This window comes from Strongylocentrotus purpuratus, unplaced genomic scaffold (genome assembly GCF_000002235.5).
Source record: "Strongylocentrotus purpuratus isolate Spur 01 unplaced genomic scaffold, Spur_5.0 spur5_scaffold_5, whole genome shotgun sequence".
NCBI lineage: Eukaryota > Metazoa > Echinodermata > Echinoidea > Camarodonta > Strongylocentrotidae > Strongylocentrotus > Strongylocentrotus purpuratus.
In genome coordinates this window covers 14,782,496-14,806,588 of record NW_022145611.1, presented here as the reverse complement: position 1 = coordinate 14,806,588, position 24,093 = coordinate 14,782,496, and the positions used below count along the sequence as shown (strand labels likewise).

The following is a 24,093-nucleotide window of genomic DNA, read 5'->3' as shown; positions in this document are numbered from 1 at the left end:
CGAAAATAATACCCGGAGCACCTGTTTTTCGTTAAAGCCCTGAACAGAAATGTTGGCGAGATTTTTTGAATTCGTGCAAAAAAGGGTTTTCAATAAATATTTTCCTTATTTTGGTGTTAATCAGTTGGTTAATAATTATGTAAAAATGACCTGCAAAAAAGCCGGTCATTTTGAAATCCTACAACAAATATTTATTTTGTATACACCATAACTGCTGACACTCACGACCACTACCCATTTTCTGAATGTTTCATAATAATGTTCGAGGTCCTAAAAACTATGATATCTGAACAGTTTTAAATTGAATCTGACGATTATTGACTCACTGTCAAATGTACCATCATTTCATTTGTAAAGGAGGGGAGGGGGGAATTTACCCCCCCCCCCCCCCCCATCCTTCTGATGCGCGAGAGTTTCATGTTTAAAGGTAATCAATAATGCTGATCAATGAAACAGTCTGCGGCTGAGCATTGAGCCCTCTTGAGTTGGGGTGTAAATCTAAATTTAGGAGAACTCGAGATGTCAGTTATAATATTCTTGTTTACTTTATATACGAGCCATTACTTTAAAACAAAAGATAAATTAACGTCTTATTGATAATATTCGGTCCATTTAAAAGTAATCGGGAAGACCAACAATGTTGATTTTTTTTTTTAATTAATAGCCTCTGCCAGATCTCCTATTTCAGAGTTCTAATCATTTCTTTAATGCTGTGTCTTTTAACTCACAGTTACGTGCAATGACATTAAATCACTGTGTAAATAGATACAAAGGTTATTTCGTAGGCAAGAACTGATAATACAGACCAGACTGTTTGCATGAACATGTTTATTCTTTGGAAGTCATTCAAAATGAGGTTAAGATATGCACAGATTTAATGTTTAACCTGGTTGTCGTTCAAGATTATGTTAACATTTTTTTTGTTATCGTATCGAGCAATATGAATAATGTTCGCATTGTGTATAATAATCGTATTGCCATTTTTATTTTCATTATTCAATATTTATATGACCCTGCATGTTGTGTAGATCTCAAAAAAAAAATTACTTTATGTACCTCGGGTAATAGACTAAAGTTAAAGTGAATAATTTTATTATTTATCGTCAACTACTCCCTTCATTCTTCCCTCCCCCACCCATTCTCACTCTCTGTCACTCTCTCTCTCTCTCTCTCTCCCTCTCTCTCTCTCTCTTTCCCTCCCTCCCCCTCTCTCTCTCTCTCTCTCTCTCTCTCTTTCTCTCTCTCTCTCTGTCCTTCACACCAATCATTTCATATTCAACATTCTATAGTCCTATAAATATGTATTAGATTGATTTCAAAGTTGCTTATTTTTTATCATTTCATTGAAAAATGTCCGTTTTAAAGAGATGAATATGTATTTGTTTGACGGACTGTAAGAATTAAAAATATTTTTTTATGTTTAGCTCTACTTGCACGAATAAACCAACTCAAGATATTAAACGCTGTGTTCTTCACTTGTTTTTTTTTTTTTTTTTTGGGGGGGGGGGGTGATAAATTGTTTTGACACAATTTCCAGTCAACATTACACGATAATACGACATCTTTACTTTAAAGTGATTATGTTCAATGTCAATATAAGCCTTATGTCAAGAGTATTCTTGGAGGATGGAGCGAAGATAATGTTTGTAAAATGCATGTATGCATTCAAAGAAGATTCCTCGTGCTTTATAATTAGTGTAGACCTATTTTACAAATAAAATGAAATAATGTAGTATGAAGCTAATCAACATTTTAAGGTAAAGTAAAACAACATAAAATATATAGGTGGTAGAATATGTGTATGTACAATATCAAAGATAGAGTATACAAAGGAATTAAAAGAAACATGCAAGTTGCATACACTCTGCCGTAATAAAAGTCGGATTGGATACAAAGATAAATAGAGGGATAGGAAACGAAATGTAGATAGGAGATTTGAAGAGAAGAAGAAGAAGAAGATGATGATGATGATGACGAAGAAGAAGAAGAAGAAGAAGAAGAAGAAGAAGAAGAAGAAGAAGAAAAAAAAGAAAAAAAGGAGAAGAAGAAGAAGAAGTGAAGAAGAAGAAGAAGAAGTGAAGAAGAAGAAGAAAATAGAGAGGGGGAAATAGTGATTGAGGGAGAATAGTGAGACAGAGTGTGACAGGGTAAGGGAGAGAGAGACAGAGAGAGAGAGAGAGAGGGGGGGGGGAGGGAGTAATGTGAGGATGCGCAAGTGGAGAAAAAAGAAATGATGCGAATGAGACTGAAAATTAAGAGGTGGGGTATTATAACAAGTGAAAGGAAGGCAAAGAGGGAAGTAGATATCAAGTATTATAAAAAATGATATAGGGGAATGAGAAAGAAGCTGTCCTCTACGTTCTCTCCTAATAGATAGAGAATAAAGCAACCTTATAAACGGATATCCATGTTTGCATATTGGTTTCGAGTATTCATATTTGTTTACTGTACTGTCCCGATTCTAGAATTCGTGACACTTATTTCCGACAAAACACTTATTTATGTTGTTCTTTATTTTATTTATATTTTTTTGAGGGGTAGGAGGGGACTCTTTTTATGTTTCATTTTTCAAACATTATTGATCTCAATAGAAATATGTCTGCCCATACATGCACTCAGATTGTGCAATCTTTCCATTTTATTTTACAAGGGAGAAGAAGAAATTAATCTTTTACTGATATGCAAATTGAAAAGAAAGAAGCGAAAATCTTTACAAAAAATAAAATGACCAAAAAGGATGTGCTCCAAACCCCCAACCCCACAAAAACATGCCACTATTTTGTTCCTCATGATTGCTGTGCATCCTGTATGTATCATTGTTACGTCATCTGACGCGCAAGGTATTGTTACGTCATCGATATCAGTGCAACGCGCAACAGGTTAAATAGCAACGCAAACACAGCATTGCATTAGTATCATTTCCGACGCATTTCAAGTTCACTTGAGACGTATGCTGATTTTGATCTTCAAATCTCATTTTCGAATATTTTCTTACCGGCATTAATTCGTGAATTTCGAGATATTTTGCTAAGCAAAGGAAGAAATATATAACGTTGAACAAAATGAATAACTTGGTGAGTCCATAAAAAAAATAAAAAAAATTATTATTTACAACTATCACAAAGTCGCCATACCATTATGAACATAAACAGAAATGATTTCATCTTTCTAATCAGTTATTTATTATCATTAACTACGCAAACAAATCAAGCAAGAGTATAGGTCGATTGAATAAAGGTAGAGAGAAGGCGATATTATAATATGGGGCGGTTTTACATTTTCATAGGGGGGCTAGGGAACTTTAGTGTTCTTGAATTCATTTTCTACATGTGCCTTGCTCAAAATCATTTATAATCACGATTTTTTGAACGGAGGTTTAAGCCCAAGCCCTTCTAGAACCCCTATTGAGTATGATCCTTTCAAACTTTCAAACTTAAAGAAACCTTTCGTGTACTGATCAAAATATAATTGAGGGGGTGAAGAAAATAATGCCATTAGATATATTAAGTTGAAAATTATGTTTTTGTTTAAGATACATGGATATAGAAAATGTGTTGTACGTATTGTCAATGTGTAAATTATAAAACTGAGAACTCTTACAAATTTCGGTTTATCAGGCGTAAATTAAAACTATTTGTTTATACATTTCACCATAAAGTTTATTAAACAAAATTATTTCAAGAAAAAACAAGCAAAAATATTTAACTTTATTGTCTGATATTTCCGTTCCAGCTTGTCAATCAATCACAACCCCGACCCCAGAAAGGCCTGACGACTACCAGTCCTGCCATAATCGACGACGAAGAGCAGACTTCTACGTGGCGTCCTTGGCACTGGAGGATCCCCAATCTCCACATCGCTTCTGCAGTCCGCTCTCTCTACTTCAGACTTCGAGGACGCACACCCGTGACACTGCTAAAACCCAGTGACAATGTCAATGGCGTCAGTACTGAACAGAGGTCATCAACTCGCAGGAGAAACAAGGTCGAGCCTCTGACACCGGTTGCTTTCCCAACAAGCAGTCATAACTGCCTGCAGCCATCTGTCAGCAAAAAGAGCTCAACGGTGGCATCAAGCTTCTCTATGAAAGCAATTCGTGATGTCAGCACTCCCAGTCGATTCTCCCTCCCTGGTGCGGTAGGTGAAAGTGAAGTCTTCGCGACCGACAGAACTGATAATAGTCAATCAAACAGCGACCACGTCTTGATCTACCAGCACGTAGGAAAGAGTCGAGATAATGACAAAGCCGCTCTTGATCTTGCATCTAAGGCCAACCTCAAAGATTCGGAGATTGACAAGGAATCGACTAGAAATGATAGAGACATTATCCAAGGTGAAATTGAGGACACGCCGCCAAAAGACAAAGTCCATCACCCGGTCCTCGTCATTCCTCACTCACCCTCATCGTCACCAAGTAGTGGAACCGACAGTGATGTTGATATCAACATTCAAGACAATGACTTGAATATGGATGAGGTATGGCAACCAAGGCCCTTCTCGAGAAGGAGGAGGGAATGCTGGGAAGAGCAAGAGCCTAAGACACCATCTCCAGTTGAAGGAGATCTTGCAGAAGAGGAAGGTATGAGTATCGGATCATCAGTGGACTTTAGCAAGCCTGATGAAACCGACGCAGAAATCCCCTGGGTCAAGAGTGGGGAAGCCCCAATGGAGGATTTTTCTGAACTAGATGAAGAGATCGAATATTACGAGGATAATAACAAAGAGGGCGATGACTACCTCGACATGGACAAGGTCTTGAGAAAGTGCGCACCGACAGATGTCCTCAGGAATCTGAGAGATATGGTCCAGCTCTCAAAGAACACCACCAGCCAGCTTGAGAAGGCTCTTCGACGAGCAGCTCGTATCTCTTGCGGTCCCTTCCCTCGGCTTCCCGGCTCTGGTCTTACCAAAACTGAGATCATCGACTTAAAGTGCGCAAAGCTTGTGGGCGAATCGGAGCAATTTCTTGGAGAAATGAATAAGAACTTCCTGACCTTCTACACCGTCCAAGAGCAGATGGACAAAGTCAGCGCCCAGCAGGACAGCTTTGTCTCCTCCATCCTGGTGAAGAGAGGACCGTGTCGCGACTGGCGCATGGGTCATGCTGCCATCATGAGGAAGATGAACAAGCTCTGGAGCAGAGATTATCCCAGGGTAATCCCCAGGAAGCTGAAGGCAAGCATCCAGGAAACCATCTATGAAGAGGATGGAGAATGAGGGCATAGACGCCAACTTTCCGGTGTAGGGCATGTACAGGATTGCAAAGCAGCACGGTGAGATGCATACAAATCTAGGAGACGTCTAGGGAGTGGATGATGAGTAAGGGCACGAAAGCTAACATCTAACGGGGGACAAGTAGACAAGTGACCAACTTGCACAGGACCAAGTCCAGAGAAGGAACCATTCCCAAAGCACACACAGGACTACATGGACAGCCCTCTGAGAGCATGACTTGTGATCTGTTGAGAATGATTCAAAACAATGAGGCTCTTTACAATCTCAACCTTCTGGGCTCAGCGCCTCATCCAAAACCTTTCTGTATTTCCTGTCAAACCTGAGCAAGATGCAAGGCATCAGGAATCATGATTAATAAAGACATTTATCTGCTTTACAATGATATATCAACCGTAAAATACCAGAAATGCAACTTCAATATGATCTATCTGGCGGAAATTTAAAAGTACAAATAAAGCAATATCTCCTTGCCATGAAAACGGTTTATGTGTGTACTTTGAAATAAAGTGAAAGTAAGCATACTGAATGTGTTCCCCCTCTACTTAATACATTTTACTTAGTGTTGGGATTGAAAAGACAATGATTGATCCTGAATAGATGTCCCCCTCCCCCTTTTTTGTTTTTGTTTAAGTCATCAAGGCTGAACCTATTCTATCTAAAAAAAATATCTCCCCCCCCCCTCCCCCACTGAAAAATAAAATAAAAATCCTAGAGCAGTTTAAAAGCAGCGGATTGCTTCAAGAACCAAAGTGTTTCTATTTCTACAACAATTTATTTTTGTATTCATCATTATTGATAACATGTGTGTTTTGAGATGATTATGAAGGTTGTGAATACATTTCCATTGATGATTGATAAATAGTGAGAAAAGGAGAGATAATGAGTATTTCATTGTGAGAAGAATGGAAAGGACATGAATAAAACCAATGATGATTTATGTTAAAGGGAAAAAATATCTTCATGGAGTTGCTTCATGTTTAAAGCAGAAAATATATACGACAGGAACATTACAGTAAGAGAGAAAGAGAGAGAGGGGAGGGAGGGAGGGAAGGGAAAGAGAGAGAGAGAGAGAGAGAGAGAGAGAGAGAGAGAGAGAGAGAGAGAGAGAGAGAGAGAGGATTTGGCAAATAAACAAGCAAGGAAATATGAGAATGTAATAAGATCTTGATGCTTCAAAAAATGAGAATCTATCATAATATACACTGGCTTGGATAGGAGAAAAGAGAGAGCCCTATAGGGGGAAAGGGATTTTGGAGGGAGAGGAAGAAAGAGAGAGAGAGAGAGAGAGAGAATGAAAAAAGAGAGAGAGAGAGGGGGAAGAAAGAATGAAAGAAAGAGAGTGGAGAGAAAGATTATGAGGTAAATGAGTGCGAATAATGAATTTAGATCCCAATTCTCTGATGAGAAGAAACGCCCTCTTTACTGCCAGATGTAAATAGGTTGATAATTTTCTAAAGAAATTAATACCTTTGAGAGATTACCATATACATAATAACTGTTCTTAAAAATATAAGCACAAAACTTTGGCAAACATTCTAAACCCTGAATAAAAAAATATGCCAACGATTATGTTCGGACGTTCGAGAGACACACCGCGCGAATATGCCTGTACAAAAAAATATACCGGCTTCAATGCATGGCGTCGGCGGTTGCTAGGGGTTACGATACCAATTACGCACTACGCACAGCGCCAGCATGTAGCATCAACCGGGTTTATTATAGTCGCGATCCTCTCGATATCTCACGTGTGAGATCACTCTGAAGAATTTATCGACTTCTTCCACGGACTTATAACGCACGGGATCCAAAAGCACCCCTCATCAGACACCATGCAGTTACAATACCGGGTATAAAAAAAAAAATCAACCAACCGTCTCAGTGCCAAACTATTTGAGGATGGAGTCATCATTCCCTGCAATTGACGCACGTTGATGAATGAACTATTCAAACGGTCAATAACTGGCCAGGTGACAAAAGAAAACTTATCACGCTCCAGAGGAGCTTTCCTTTATCACCACTTCATTCAGCAGAGACTCTTCGAAACTGGTCTTGTTTACAACAATCAAACTCCCGGACAGTAAACGGAGTAGGGGAATGAGTTTGAGGCGCACGTTTGTCAACTAACATTGTCGATAGTTTGGGAAAGACTGACGAATTACTTAGGAAACAAAACTGACGACGGGACAGCTTGAAGATGGAGGTTTCGGAGCAAGAAGCAGGAGGTGATTTACGCAATGAAATACCAGAGGTAAGCCAGGAAACACCATCGAAACGTTTACAAGAATCCATTCTATACTCTCCGTCTCTGCCTTGGAGACAACAATACAGCCACCAGTCCCAGGAGCGGTTGTTTGTTCGTTCCGATTTGTCATGTTTGCTAAGTCCCTACTTATCCGGGCAAAGAACTCCGCGAAGGGTATTATGGTATCCGAGTAGCCTAGTGTATCTTTCTAGTGAGGTTAATCATTGTTAATGTTAGATGTTAGTTTAAACAGTTAGGAATACAGGTAGATCTAAGATACACGTATAGGACGGGGGTGTGTCGGTATTATTAACACATTCATCGAAAAGCGCACACCGTTATTAATGTCCTAATTGGTGATATTGTACAAACATCTTCAAAGATTAATGAAATATTGCATGTAAACTGTTTCAAATTCTACCGTTTGAAATCAGCCGTTTGGATAACTATCCTGTCCGGAAACACGACCTGTGGATAATTATCATTAACATTTTCAAGTAAAGAATGTGGCCCGTTTTTCTGAAGGTTGGAGTCCAGTTAAACCTGACTTATAAAGTCCAGCATAGTTCGGGTTTAACTCCATTTCTGTTTTTGAAAGTCCGGTTCAGTGAAACCAGAATCCGAGTCTACGCTACACTATATACTTTTGAGATAGGGAAACAATTCTTTCTATTTTCATTCGTTCGAATGATTTCACATTGATGTTCATGAAAACATATCAGAAAAGGATAATGAGCGCCACGAATGACCTCAAATTATCTGCAATTGAAATGTTTTGGTTTACAATAATATTAAAGATGAAGATACAAGCTCGTTGTATTGGGGTTATGATTGTCACTGGGCGCGAAGTTATATGATTTATAAGCTTTAATATTTTTCCTTTATGATATCGTCCAACATAATTCTTGACGATTTATGAAATATCGCTTGTAAACTTCTTCAAATTACCGTTTTAAATCAACTGTCCGGATGCAAAACCTGTCCGGACATACAACGTCTTGGTATACCGACATCGAAATAATTGGAAGTTCAAGTTCAGTTCTGTCACTTGACAGGACTCACAAACCGCCTTTTGACCTTACACGTCAATGGTGACCCGACCTACATGTATATTATTGGATTACCCTCATCCACAGACCAATACCTGGAGGATCATCTCTCTCTCTCTCTCTCTCTCTCTCTGTTGCTATTTAGTGCATTTTGTCTTATATTCAATTTCTGTACTCTTTGAGGAGTTGAGGTTTCTCACCATTCATGTATACACATTTTTGTTGTTTGTTGTTGTTTTTTTTTTTTTGGGGGGGGGGGGGACACTATTCTTTCGTATTTCCAACTCTATTTGATTAAAGGAAGGAGCTGGGTATGCATTGCTTGCGTCGTTTGAAATGGATGCCTTCAAATACAGACTTTCCCGTATACACGCTTTTCTCATTTTAACAACTTAATTTCATTGACATTTTGCAAATTATGCAACATTCATACAAGCTCCAGTCGGTGAAAATAAAAAAATTAATGACCGTTGGTGTTATGAAACCTTCGCCAGAAAAATGATTCCCATTGATTAAATAAAGTAGAAACACAATAGCGAACAATCATTCCCCGGTCTGTTGTTTCTAGAGAGGTGTTACTTGCAGTGGCCTCGTCAAAGAGAAAATAAATCATTGCATAATTGAGGTATATAAAGTGAGGTCGTGTCAGTCAAAAAGATTTCATTAATGAAGGTTGGCGTTGCTAATGAAAATTGAATGAAAATTCATCACCATACGGTAGTAACGGGCAATGTAATTGGAACTTTAATAATAAAGATCAAGTTTTACGTGGAATGAGCACACACGCAAACAAATTTCCAGGCACTACTTTTTCTCAAATAGATCTATAACCAAACCTGTTCGAGCTCGTGCCCCAACCCCCCCCCCCCCCCCCCCACCTCTCCCTCCCTCTCTCTTTATATTGATCTCTCCCTTTCCAATTCTCATCCCTCTATTTTTCTTTCTCATCCTACACGTACCCTCTCCACTCTATAATGTTTCTACATGTATATATCTTTAATTTATCTATTTATCTATCTGCATGTACATTATACCTATCTTTTTTTCTTCTCTCTCTTTCTGTCACATTCTGTCCATATTATGTCTCCTTTTCAGTCTTTTACTCATTTTTTTTACCTTAAAATCTTTATTGTTGGTCTCAAATATATACTGAATCCTGTCGATAAGCTCCCGTACATTATCTTGTATTTGGCCAAATTGAGAGAAAATGCTGATGTTAAATCCACGGTATCTGTTAAGATGGTTGTGAACAAGTCTTGAAACCTGTTAGTGTATTTAAAGTGACCATGTTACCTAGGTAACGAGACGCAAGTCACGATAGTGAAGTAGTCGATCGTGTGAGTTTATTTAAAGAAGGGTTAGACAAGAAGAATTCCGAAGGATGATGATGATGAGAAAACGAGAGAGAGAGGCAGAGAAGAGAAAGAGAAACTAAAATATTGCCATGGTTTCTCAAAGTAAAATTTAAATTTCCCAAGTACATTTATCACACCTGAATGAAAATGTCATAGGAACACGATGTCACCTTCAGTTGTTACTTCATTATAATCATACTCCTGAAGCACATTAATCGACCAATCGTCAAGGAAATAATTGATTTTGTGAAAAATGTGTGACAAGCGCCCACCTTGAATTAGGTGATAAAATCAAGGAGCATATTTAATTTCGTCTACAAGAAAGGGCATTGTTAGATACATTCGCTCACCTTAAAACCTGTCACTCCAATGTAGCATATTCTAATTAATGACACCATGGTTACAAGCAATTTACCTGATTGAAATTGAACATCCACGTTAAGCTTTTAAAGCCTCCAGTGGTATGCTGTCGTCTGAAGCTTGTCACATCCAACATACATGTTACCTGTGTAAAATGACAGTGCAGCTCTGTCTCAAGGTCGTCTATCCTGAGGTGTGTTGCTCCCCATACCTCGGATCAGGGATTTCATAATTGTGCAGTGTATGCAACCCCTCCAACTGAGGATACAATGCCCCTTATTTAATGAAGTCGGAACAATTACTCTATTGCAGAAAATGAGATCATCCTCCTTGTAATTGTATAACAAAACTCGTACCTTTCTGTGGTTCACTATGAGAGTCTAATACTCGTGCTTTCATAATATGAGGATGCAGAAACGGTTCTAGAGGATTAATGGGGGCGTTGAAGGGCCTTTTTTTAGGGAGAGGGTTGCATACATTTTGTAGGTAACACATTTGACGGGGGCTTGAATAAATTGTGGGCTGCTTATATATTTTTTTTTCGTAAGCACCCCCCCCCCCCCAGAACCACTACTCCTAGACGGGTGGGTAATTCAATATTTATTCATCTAATGCCAAGTACATTTCTGTTTGTTTATCATGTCCAATTGCAAAGACTGTAGAAAGGAGAAAAAAAACTAATATTAAGGCTATTCAATAGCCTTGTTTATATCTATACTATCATGTGCGAACATTAAAAATACGTATAACGTAACCGAACATTCCTTCTATAAAAGGTAATATGTCAAATGTATACAATTTAAAATTATTATTATACTGCAATAAATCGTTTATGTAGCGATTACATTATGAGCACAAAATTATTCGATGAGTGACATTTCCATTTGTAGAAGTTTTTCTCCCGATCATCTTTTGCATGCCCAAATACAAACAAGCCTCAAATTTTGAATTCTACCAATTCTTCACTACTGCAATATACACTGATGGAAAGTGATCGGATAGATTACATATATTTACACCACGATGCAAATAACTCTCATAATTTGCTTACTGTCCTTCATGGTTCGCTTCTTTTAGTTGTTCAGAACACCTATTGAAGCTCCATCTCATCAGGCAATATCAATGCCAAATTGCCACGTGATATTATTTCTGCCATGCAGAGACCCAACATCAATTTGCTCTTGAAAAGGGTGGCAAAAATAATCAATTGTCATGTTAATGTAATTTCATCAGTGCAATATACTCCATGTTACGTCTTTTACAAAATGCTTTTTGACGGGCGTATCATGTTGATTATTGGAAAGAGTGGGATAATTCGCAAGGCAACGGGAAAGAAAAGTTCATGCAAAATATCCGTTTTTAGGTTAGTGGTCCAGTCTGTGAGAACATTTTGACTACCAAGATAAGGATCTTCAGTGTTGTGTATCATTCTTTCTTTCTTTCCTTCATATTTGATTACAACGATCACTTTACCTGCCCGGATTATAGTATAGCATTCAGGGGCGGATCTAGCTTTTTGCTAAGGGGGGGGTTGACCAAAATAATGACGATGCGGAGCATCGTCCACGAGCCGCGAAGCGGCGAGCCGATTTTTTTTGGGGTGTTTATTTGAACCCCGTAAGTGATGTTTTCCTGGCATCTATTAACACAATGGAGACCATAAAAAGCAGTGCATGATAACGTCTTTTTAAATCAAGTAACAGTTAAATACACAGTTATATCCAGAGTTATCATGTGTTTGGTTAAGTTACCTGATGAGTTGAATATCTTCTCACAATATTTGCACTTGAAAGGGTTTCTCTCCAACGTGCGTTCTTTTTTCTTTCTTTTTTTCTTTCTTTTTTTCTTTTTTTTTTCCTTTTTTTTTTTTTTTTTTTTTTTTTTTTGGGCCGCCCAAGGGGGGGGTTGCAACCCCCCCAACCCCCCCCCCTGGATCCGCCACTGGCATTAATGACTGCTTTGAGAGAAATAGTTGTTTTTATACGCTCAAGGGAAGGTTACAATTGTGCTGTTGCCCGAGGCGTGCCGAGGGCAATAGCCCAATTGTAACCTTCCCGGAATAGTTAAAGTTTATGAATGCAATTTCGACCAATCAGATGGCTGGAGTTCTTAAGTGAGGTATATAATCAAGACTATACGCATCTATACAATAAAGGAAAATTAACTTTAAAACATTTATGTTGGTCAATTGGCAAAATATAATATTTTTGATGGATTAGAGCGGTTTGGAGAAATTTAGACAAAAACCATGCAAGATCTTTAAAATCATATTACCCTAAGACAAATCCAAAATATTATGCAATTAATTACAGAAGTGCATGTTCTCTTGACTGTAATGCTTGAAAGTAAATTGAACATGTTGTCTGCGGTTAACAGCTATTATAAACCCAAACAATTAATTTTGGTATGAGTCGTATATGGAAGTAGCTAGAATATAAAGTACTCAAACAATGTCAACAATATCAACAATATCAGCTTGCAATATCAACAGTTCAATTAATCAGGATATAGGGATTGAGGCCAATGTTCAGAAGAACCGATGCACCCCCCCCCCCCCCCTCTCGAATAATGTGAGAGCTATTCAATCAATAGAGTCCGTATCGATTAACCGTGACACAAATGAAAAAGAAAGTGTATTCTACCCCAAGGAGCCCTTGAACCTAATTGTACTCAATATAATATATATAATCATGATGAAAACAAAAATACATCAACCTTGGCCATTACTTTCTTTCTATGAAATTTTCCTGGCAGTACTGCGCATTGTGACATCACTCCATTGTTTTACCAGACCCTTCCTTTTCTTAACCGTATCGATCAGATCGATAGCCATAGTGATCAATGGGAACATATTGTCGTCTGCGTCTTTTGAGCGTCACTTTCCTAGTATGCTGACTTTTTGTTTATCGTTGTATAGAGCGAGACAATAATAATTGTTTTAATATACGACATATAGAAATGGAATAAGAATTGTGTGCGCTTTCAAAATTACTGTCTTTCATTTTTAATTTATCAGCAATTTCTCTGGAAAGGGTACTCGTGTTTTTTTTATTTCAAATCAGTGGGTCGAATCATTTCAAGAAGTGGGAGGGGAGGGGGACGTAGAGGGGATGGAAAGGGCCAACACATCTTGGAAACGTTTGCATGCGTTGCCTATATGGCATAGGAAACGGTAGACATTATTTATCCCATAATATTATTATGGAGGAGGAGAAGGGGCAACTTACCAAAAACGTTCCCAATATCAGCGGCCCGTGCTGAAAGGTATATGTTTTTACTCGTTATCCTTCTCTCCACAGCACAATCTATTTTGAATATTGTCTGTTTGAAATGTGTTTTTGTTTATCATCATCCTAATGTACAATGTGTCGTGTCGAGTGAATGTAGCCATTGAGGGGGCAGTGGTGTCGGGGGGGGGGAGCATCGGCCTGAACATGTCTATTCCACTATTAGTATATTGGTGGAGAAAAAAAACGGGGAGATGAGACAAAGACCGACAAAATAACAAAGGATTCTTAATACAGAAAGTCACAAGCCTATATGGACTGATCTTGCATCCCGACTCATTCAAACAATATTTAAAGACAGTGAAATGAATTCGAAATACTGACAAGAGAACCGAACTAGAATTTCTGTCTGGTATCATACACGGTATCAATATCGTCTAAAACACTTTGAAAGCCCTTTAATGGCTTCCTGTATCACGGCGAAGTGTTAATTATTCATACTCACAATAATTGGAAAATCAAACTCCTCCAGGCGCAGACACCATAGTTTTTTTATTTGTTCGTACAATTTGACTTGACAAACAACCGACTTTATTTATTCGAAAGCCCCCTTTTGTGCCTAACGTTTTCTGACTTTACACGTTCTTTCAAGAGATGCAATTCGACGCTGAAAGAAAGGGTTTTTACAATCGTTATTGATGTCTTTGTGATAATACTGATCGATAATCCTTGGTCATTTGTTAAAGTCTTGTTAATAGATATATCTCTATTCCATTTTCAAAAAGAGCATGCAGGATTGCATAACATAGGCCTACACGAGACTCAGGATAAACAGCCAGTTGTCGGTGTGCTTCGTTCTTTAAAACAAAATCGAATAGATTTACGTGCTAATTATAATACATAAGCTAAAATTTACCATGAAATTTGCAATTATTAGCATTTACAACAATAATTATTACTGCTTTTAAATGGGTCTTGTTAATTTGCAAAGGTGTATATTAACGTAGGGATATGGAGTATAATGAAAAGAGAAAGGGAAAAATGAAGGGAGAGGTGGAATTCGACAACATGTAGTGAGACCGCCCCCTTCCCTCCCCCCGGTCTTTGCTATGCAACCGTCATTTTAGTCAAATCCTTGTCTTTTTGTAAAGCAAATATTTATGCAGAGTGTAGCAGATTAGGATTTTTCTCATTCCTTTTTATAAGCAAAAAAAAATATCTGTTAATTTTGTCAACACAAATTAACATACCTGATTATTAAGTTTATTCAATTTCATTTGAGAGGTGAACTTTAAACAAACACTCTAGATTTTATGATTCGATAACACTCGTGCAAATATTGAAAAAGTTCGTTCATTGGTTTATTTCCACTTGACTCCCACCCAAAGGTCCAATTAGACTTCACCTCTCTGATAATTTTTATGACTAATGACCTTTCGAGGGGTACTTCAGACATAATTCCAAACGAAAAGCAAACAAGATGTTCATAAGTCCGGCAAAGTTATTAAGATATTTATGGGGCGACGAAAAAGATTGTCGAAAGCGGATGCTGATTTTCTTTGAACAATCGGGTTACGTTAGAGTAGAACGTGTTATTAGTTTCGTCGTATCCACAACAACGGCTTCTTATGTCGATTTAATATTATTTTACATGTACATTGTATATTAAGGGAAAGAAGAAATCAAGTTTTCATCGCCAAGACCTTCGTCCATCTACCATGTTGATGTGGTGACTGGTGAGCCTTGTATCAAATTTGGATATTGGGGACTTTTTAACAGGATTATGCCCGATACTGATCGTTGGCAGTCATCGCAGACCATCGATAAGTTAGAGTGATTGCAACCGTGATTTAGACCCTTATCTTTGGTACATAAATGTTATTACTATATGTTTTCGTATTGATTGTGTTATTGTTGTATTTGTATAGCCTATAATCCTTTGGTATGTAAGTAATTATATTTTAAGTAGAAGAAACCAAAGTAATATACGTTCTGATAACGGTCATGCTAGTATACAGTAATTGTTAAAAGAACCTTACAACTTTGTTCGTCTCATGGACAGAAACGTCCATTCAATCCTCAAGATGGGGAATAATTAAGACCTTGGAGTATCCAAGAAGTTAATACACAGGGAAGGGGTGCGGGCAAGGGCTGTTGGGGCGGAATGTGTCAGGGCAAAAAGCTCCGCCTATACCTCGTTGATCAGGAGAATACAGCCCCTCTTCATGTTTTTGTTATGGGGGGGGGGGGTCGTTATAATACATGTTGGCCTACTGGCTTCATGCCTATATGCTGCATACACCATAACAAAAAGCTCCAAAACCGAAGGAGGGTATACATAACATAAAGGAAAAACATTTCCTAAACATCTTGTGACTTTGCGGGTGGTTTTTATGATCCATTGCCCCTCTCAGCTCCGTGTGTTTGGTTATGCACACAATGCTATTATAAATAGTTGTAGTTGCTCTTTTATGACTGATGTCATGACGACGTTTGTGCTTGGTGCGATGGAGTGTGTCGTGAAATGATGAATGAATTATTTTCGGCAGGAACTTCTAAAGCGTTCACAATTGATACTATATTAATCACTCGCAAGAGAATAATACTAATAATGATTATTATGTGTATTATGTACGACGTGATGTAGCCTATCGTCTACTGGAATTATAACCGAGTCTATTTTAAACTACACATTTAATTATTTCAATAGTTTAGTGGGTTTTATAACAAAACACATCAAATTGGTATCAAATTAATGTGGGAGCCTCAATTTAATTCAAATTAATTAATTGGTATTAATGATGGCTGCAACCATGTCAACCTTCATACTCCTCGACAACCAGAAAGACGAGAGACAGAGACAGAGATAGAGAAATGGGGGGGGGGGAGCAGAGGTAGATAGAGAGAGGGAGAGACAGAGACAGACAGAGAGAGACAGAGACAGACAGACAGAGACAGAGGCAGAGACATACAAACATAATCAATATTGGCATGGGAAGTATAATGCAATATTGCATTTCTGAAATGCGGCATACATAATGCTCGTCAGGTTCATAAACTGAACATTTTAAATGAAAACGTCTATAATGTAGATACAAAAATGATTTATATAGACTGCCATAATACCGTCCCCACATTGTATGATAATAATAACAACGGTCGAAATTGTCATTCATGATCATACCGTCTAGACGGAGGACAATGTTTAGGGGTTCACGGGAGAGATAATTGGATACCAATTGACAAGATGAATGACGCATGCCACTATTAATGAAATGTTTTTTGATACATGACTTAATCGTTCAGAAAATTGAATTCGTTTGCTAGCCAAAATGGAATAATGCTCTCATCTAGGCATTTCAGTAATATCCGTATGAGTTCTTTATCGACTTGCAATTAATTATCATGCAAACAGTTGCGCTGAATTGTATTGGTTTATCCGTAACTAATGGAAACTGATTGAAAGTGAAATTCGTTTAACGGAATCGATTGTGAAAGATAATAATTGTTTGCCAGTACAATGATACTTTGAACATTTCATATCCAAGGCAATGGTTGGATTGGTCTAGATTTTTTCATGCGAGAGAATGATAAAAAAGAATGGTTGAAAGGAAGATGAAAACGAAAAACGATTGTGAGTTGATAAAAATCAATTATTTGCGTGATGGGCAAACGGAAATAGAACTCAACTTATTTTGTGATACTGACGGTCTCGTAGCTATAGTTATTATTTTGTTTAAGTTTTTCTTTCGTGTGTGTGTGTTTTTTTTTAAAGAGGTACGTTTAAATGTTTTCTTTTCTTTTCAATCATGAAGTCCAAGCATCCGAAACGATATCACTTTTTTCGACAGATGAAATGTATAATGTTTTCGAAGGGGTGAGGAAGAGGGTCCCGACGTCTAGTGCCCAAATATCAACTTTCCAGAAAATGTGACACTTTAAGATAGTGACAGTCCCTGTTGATGCACTGTGTATAACCATCTGATGGAATTTTATCTGTCATATACTCATTATGACATACAAACCTGAGAGACCATGCACCTCCCTGCCAAATAAGGTGTGGCGGATGTCCAAATAATGTGTGCCTTTTACAAAATATCGGCACGGTTTCTTATGCCGTTCATTAATGATGCATCCCATATTCCTTTAATTTCCTGTACACAGCATGAACAAGCCCTTCTAAACGGCGACCACCACCATAACGGTGACGACGTCGACGGTCATCACAGCGTCAATGACGAGCGGCCCGTAACGGTGGGCGAACAGGTCAGACAGGAAAGCGACTCGGCTGGCGGAGCCCCCGTCCTCGCCACCGCCCATCTGACAATGGACCAGTCGAAGGACTTCGGCGGGGGCGGCGACGAGTCGGGGGTCGGGTCCGTCACGGATAGCTCCTCCGTGGCGAGCAAGAGGAATAAGATGGGGAAAGATGATGATTCAGACCACAGCGACAGCGGCTGGGACACCGATTTAGAAATCGATGGTAAGTGCAAGAATATATAAATATTTAATGAAAATCTTATTCACAAATCGCTTTTCTGAACCTGCCTGATATTGCAATTACAAAATACAAAGTGGATTAACACCCCGGATTTACACACAGTGTACATTATTTAATTTTAATTTAGATATATCACGGAGTATTATTTTTTCCAGTTCTATATTCGGCGGGGTCCAGAAAGACATGTGGTATTTTAATATTAGTGAGATGCAGCATGCAGAGCGAATCTAAGGGGGCGAAAATGCATTTCTATTTTACTCGCTTTTTACCCCCCCCCCCCCCCCACCCCCGATTTTTCCCCCTGTGATACCTTAATTCAAGAATGCAACGTTATGAATTCACCATAATTAGTTCCTCATTCAGGGCTTCTTGGAGAAAAAAAACATAAATATAATTTTAATACATTTTTACAAAGTTCGCATGATGCATATTCCCATTAATGGCAGATTAGAAAACGAGGTGAATGTAAAATATTCACAGAAATATCTTCTTCACAGCCAACTCCAAACTTATAATTTAAAGGTTGTTTCATCCCGTTGTTAATTACGTTATTTCACAACCTGAACTGCCGCAGGAGGCCATGAACATTTTGGCGTACCATTCTTTTTATAATTTTGGAGAATTCGCATTATATTCTTCAACCGCATATATACAAACAATAGCTTTATTTTTTCTTCATCCTGATTTCGATGTACCAACGGAGGTTCTTATCCGGTCGATTAGCTTTGAGCAAATAAAACGTGGAGGGCAAACCACCATAGTAACCAAGGTTATCGACTCACAAATTGTGTCAAGTGTGTAGCTGTATATATCCAAGAGCAATTAGAGCAATGCGATTAAGGGCAGTTTGAACTCTGCGCGGTACAATTACGTTTCTGTAAGGGATATTGCAATCAATAATTATTATTTACAGTCTGACATCATTGTAACTATATCATCTGGTCAATCAATATAACCATTCTGTAGTATACACAAATGACATAAGTCAGGTCAATTTGAAAGCTGAATCAATATTTGGTTTACTATATTGTCTCCGACTGCGTAACTGATTCAATATTGATTTGCAATGATGTTTTGGCATTTTTTTATTTGAAATTGCAACATACACGTACATGAATGTATCAAACTTGTTGGATGACGATAAAAGTAAAACGACATCATTCCCATCTGCAAAATATACTCTTAGGGTTAGCGCATAGGCCGATAAGGTATGTTTTTCTTCCAAATACTGAATTCGGGCTATCATCATGATCTGGGCCCTCGTGCATAAAAGTCAAGTTGCCATGGATTGCAACTCAGATCAAAAGCAACGTTGCAATGCATAAAGACAGTTGCGAATGACATCAAATGCAACTTTGCGTTTGGTCATAATCATAAAGTTGGGTTTGAAATCAAACGCATCTCTCTATGTAATGGAATTGCAATCAAACACCAATTTGCGTTTGATTTTCAGAGCTGCGTTTAAAATGCAACTCTTTTTTATGCAAGAGGGCCCAGGGCGGCATTATGAGGGGGCAGGGGGCTAGAAATCTTATCATTTGCCAAACTTGCTGCAATTAATTGACTTATATATTAATGATAAACTGCTTGTGAGAAAGACGTTTACAAAAACAACCTAAGGCAGTTCATTTTTATTCCCATAGTTTCGTTCAATCGCCGATAGCGCAATGGAAGACGATCCATGGTCTCTTTGCACAAAACTTACCATTGATGGTAACTTTGTCATCAATGGTAACTACCATGGAAACCTTGATTTTAATTGGCTGTTGAGCCCCGTTACCATAGTAGTTGCCATTGATGGCAAAGTTACCATCAATGGTAAGTTTTATGCAACACGGCCCTGGGCTCTGTTTAAACTGTTCAAACTTTATATCAATAACAAGTTACAATAATTGTTATAAGCTATAGAAATCGTGGCATTTGATTGACCGAGATCAAGTTTGTCATAGAAATTTAGCTTTTTTTTTAAAAATTGATAAAAACTTTTATGAAACATGCAGGGCCCTGGTTCTAACGGTACCTTTCTAAAAAATTATCTTCCTTCAGAAAAAGACAAGATAGAGGAGTATGACCCGACGGGCCGGAAGACCTACAAACAGGCATGCCTGGACATCGGTGTCGTACCAGCTTCACATTTCTTACGTCACATGACGACGAGTAGGGTCTCGATGAAGCACCATGGGCTTGGTCCACACGGCGCAAAGGCCATCGCAGTGGCCCTTGTGGTAAGTTTTAAATTTACCCCCCCCCCCCATGGGCCCCATCACCAAAACACATTGCAATGAATATTAACAATGAATATTAACATTTTAAATGCAATCTTTATCGTTTAAAATGTTTAAAGCTAAATGTATTTGTGTAGATTTGCATGGACAAATATTGTTTGAAAGTTTAAAAATCGCGTAAAAACACATTAAAACGTTAAAAAAATAATGTATGATGAGTTTAATTTTAGTTGTATATGATTATAATTGTTGCATCATTCTCTTGATTCTTGTTGAATGTGTTTGTTGTCTTTATTTTCATTTGTTGTTTTTTTGTCTTGTGTTGTATATCTTAAGCGTCATGTAATAAATGGATTGAAAACTGATTATGAAAACGAAGTGAACAATCATTCCTGAAGCGATTTTGCTACTTCTACTAACGATTATAATTATGTTGGCGTGTTTGAGTATTATTTGATCGAGGATATCACATTCACTGCTGTAACAATGGGCATTGTGCAAAATAGCCAGACATCCTTCATGATAGCTTTCATCAATTGATTACAATCGTATAATGTTTAATTTCAGGCTAACACGACAGTATTAACCTTGGACTTGGAGGATAATTGGGTAGAGGGAGATGGTGGCGTGTACATTGCCGATATGCTCAAAGAAAATTGCTACATAAATGACCTTGTGAGTATACTGTCTGTCTGTCTCTCTCTCACTTGTCCTCTTCCCCTTCTCCCACTATTTTTTTCTTCTTCTCTATTTCGCTCTTTTCCGTATTATTTGTCCAGTTTCTGTCTATTTCATAATCTCCGCCTTGGCTTTAATAATTATATATCTCTCTATCTCTCACTAATTATGCATATCACTTGTATCCATATCTGCGGTTCTGCGTTTTGTTCTTGATTTATTTCTCTTTAATAATGTATGTCCCTTTATTCTTATTACGATTACTTTTCCCTCCCTTTTCCATTCTTTCTGCCCACTGTTTTCATTTCACTCACTCTCTTTCGCTTGCACATTAAATTCATCCATTCCCCTCTCTCTTCATATCTCTGCAATTTTACTCTTACAATTATTTTCTGCCTGCCATTCTCTCCGTTAACAGTTTATGCTACTGCTCGTTTCAATGCTCTCTATATTCTTTTAAATCTCTCCTCATTTCCTCCCTAATTTGCCTTTCCATTGAGGCCTATATACCATTAGCACACTCATGGATTTATATTTCATGGCAAAAAATAATTACGAGTATGATCATCCATACAATAAAAAAAAAAGACTCTGCGTTATCATTCAGTATCGGTTCGTCTCGGTCCATGAATTTCCGAGTCGGGAAGTATGAAGTCTGTGTTGCTTTTTGTTAGGAAAGAGATCCCACCCTCCCGTGTGATAATGATCAATGCCATAGCAAGGGGGGGGGGGGGGGTGGTGTCCTATTATTCATTAGTGGAACCGGTGCCCCCGGAAGGCAACAACAATAATCACAATAAAAAAAGAAATTGGACCCCCACTGGGCCATTACTTATATTATGGATATTATGACCGTGATAATGTTCATCAATGATGGGGTATAAGTTTTCCATTTCATCCCCACGCAAATCTCATAACATGAAAAGCTTATCCAAATAAACAGAAACATTTTGTAGCTGTCGTACACATGTTGATATATTTCTTTCAACATCGAATTGGCCCTTTATGTATCGTCGTTGTCATACTGTGTTTTGTCTGGTATTCTTCTATTTCCCAGAATCTTGCCGAGAATAAAATAGGATCAAGAGGAGCCAAAGCGATGGGAGAGATGTTACTAGACAACACAAACCTGAGACGGGTTAACCTATCTGGTGAGATACAGACCATTATCACTTCAATCATTCCAATTAGAAAGAACACAATGGCAGTGTCCCATTGTGTGAAAATAGTGAATATGAATTGTGTTCACAATCATTCTCGCTATCGTGACGTGTTCCATATCAATTACACTGTGGTGAGTACACACTCATTTTCTGTGGCCACAATATGTGAGATGTAGCCTCGTGTAAAACTTAGTGTGAACACATTGTTTCACACTCTGAACATGTTCAAACTCAGATTTAAGATCACATGTGGATGTGAACACACTGTGCCACGCTGTGTATGTATTCTAAATCATAGTGTAAAAACTGAGTGTGAACATGGTATGTCACACTGTGAACATGGTCAAAAGAAAGATAGAGATCATTATGCAGATGTGAACACAGTGCTCTGATCTCAAACCCATTGCTGACAGTAACAAGATTTTCTGTGGCACACTGTGTTGCATGATGAAAACGATGTGAATACATTGTATTCACACTGTAGACTGAAAACGTTTCAGATGTAATATAGACTTAGCAATCCACACAGGGTGTGGTTCTGTGTTCTCATGAAGATGTCAACACGGTATTTGCTCACACTGTGGTCACACTGTGGCGCACTGTGGTGCACATAGTGAACGTGGTGTGAATACAGTGGATTGATGTTCGAAATCAATTCTATGATCATTATTTGATGCATACACACTGTGTGAGTCTTCATGGTTACAGTGTGTCTTACTATAGTACAGGCGCGGATCCAGGGGGGGGCGAGCGTGCCTTGGCCCCCCCCCCCCCCGCAAAAAAAAAAAGGGAGAGAGAGAGAGAGAGAAGGAAAAGAAGGGAAAGAGGAGAGAAAGGGAAAAAAAGAAGAGGAAGAAGAAAAGAAAAGAGGGAAGAAGGAGATCGGGGGGGGGGAGGACTTGCCTGCCCTCCACCCCCCCTCCCCTAATAAAAAAATAAAAGAGAAGGATGGAAAGGGAAAGAAAAAAGACAAAGAGGAGATAAAGGGAAGGACAAAATAGGAAGAAGAAAAGAAAAGAAGGGGGATATCAGTTGCAATTTTCCCGCCAACAAGTTGTGGATCGAGGGGGGGGGGCAAAAGACCCTAGCCTCCCCCCCCCCCGTCCCCGCTAAAAAAAGAAAGAAGGAAGGAAAAGGAAAAGAGGAGAGGTAAAAGGGAACAAAAAGAGGAAGAAAAAAAGAAAAGGGAGAAAAGAAGCGGAGATCAGTTGCGGTTAATCCCGCCAACAATGTGTGGAGCGGGTTGGGGACCAAAATGACCGTGCCCCTCCCCCCCCCCCCCCAGCAAACCTAAAAGAGAGATAAGGAAGGGAAGGGAAAGTGAAAGAGGATAGAAAGGGAAAGGGAAAAAAAGAGAATGAAGAAAGGTAAGGGATATCAGTTGCAATTTTCCCGCCAACAAGGTGTAGATCGGAGGGGGGGGGGGGGGGGGGGGGGGGGGGGGGGGGGGCACTGGCATACTGATAGGGGAGGGGGGGGGGGGGGTTGGAGAAATAAAATTCAAACGTGGTTTATTTATAATTCCATAACGGTGGTTAACAAATAATGCTGAAATGAGATAATTTTCCTCACTTCATGCGTTTGTTGGAAAATGACAAATTCCTAAATTTACAGCCAGGCAAGAAAATGCTTCTTTATGAGGCCTACATATCAGGGCCCGCGGAACGGCGGGGATCGGGATCCTCGAGCACCTCCCCCCACACTTTCTTTGAAAAAGTATATTAAAGAGAAATAGAAAGAAAGAGAGCGAGAAAGAAAAAATAGTTAACTGCCAGTGTCACATTATAATGGGGAATCAAAATATGCTCATCTGACCATGATTAAAATTAATGCCTAAAATCCTAAGGGCTCTGCCCCCTGGATTCCACCTAGGGCCCTAAGGCGGGCCCTTAGATGCTCATATGACGGTCATTTAATGCCTAAAACCCCTGATTTCTGGGGCTCTGCCCCCTGGACCCCACGCCAAATAGTTTCCTGCTAGTGTCACAAATAATAAGGTATCAAAAATGCTCATCTGACCGTAATTAAATGCCTAAAACCCCTGAGCTTCTGGGGGAT

At 38.6% G+C, this 24,093-nt stretch overlaps 1 protein-coding gene across 1 annotated transcript in view; it reads left to right on the top strand.

Moving 5' to 3' along the window:
* The first annotated feature begins 7,138 nt into the window (after nt 1–7,138).
* Nucleotides 7,139–24,093, top strand: part of LOC105443433 (leucine-rich repeat-containing protein 74A-like) — a 27,596-nt gene continuing 10,641 nt past the window's right edge. Inside the window, exons 1-5 of the mRNA XM_030998991.1 lie at nt 7,139–7,483; nt 17,633–17,951; nt 20,016–20,194; nt 20,762–20,869; nt 21,930–22,023. Coding sequence (XP_030854851.1) covers nt 7,430–7,483; nt 17,633–17,951; nt 20,016–20,194; nt 20,762–20,869; nt 21,930–22,023 — 754 coding nt within the window. The 5' untranslated portion in view covers nt 7,139–7,429. The remainder of the gene's footprint in view (nt 7,484–17,632; nt 17,952–20,015; nt 20,195–20,761; nt 20,870–21,929; nt 22,024–24,093) is intronic.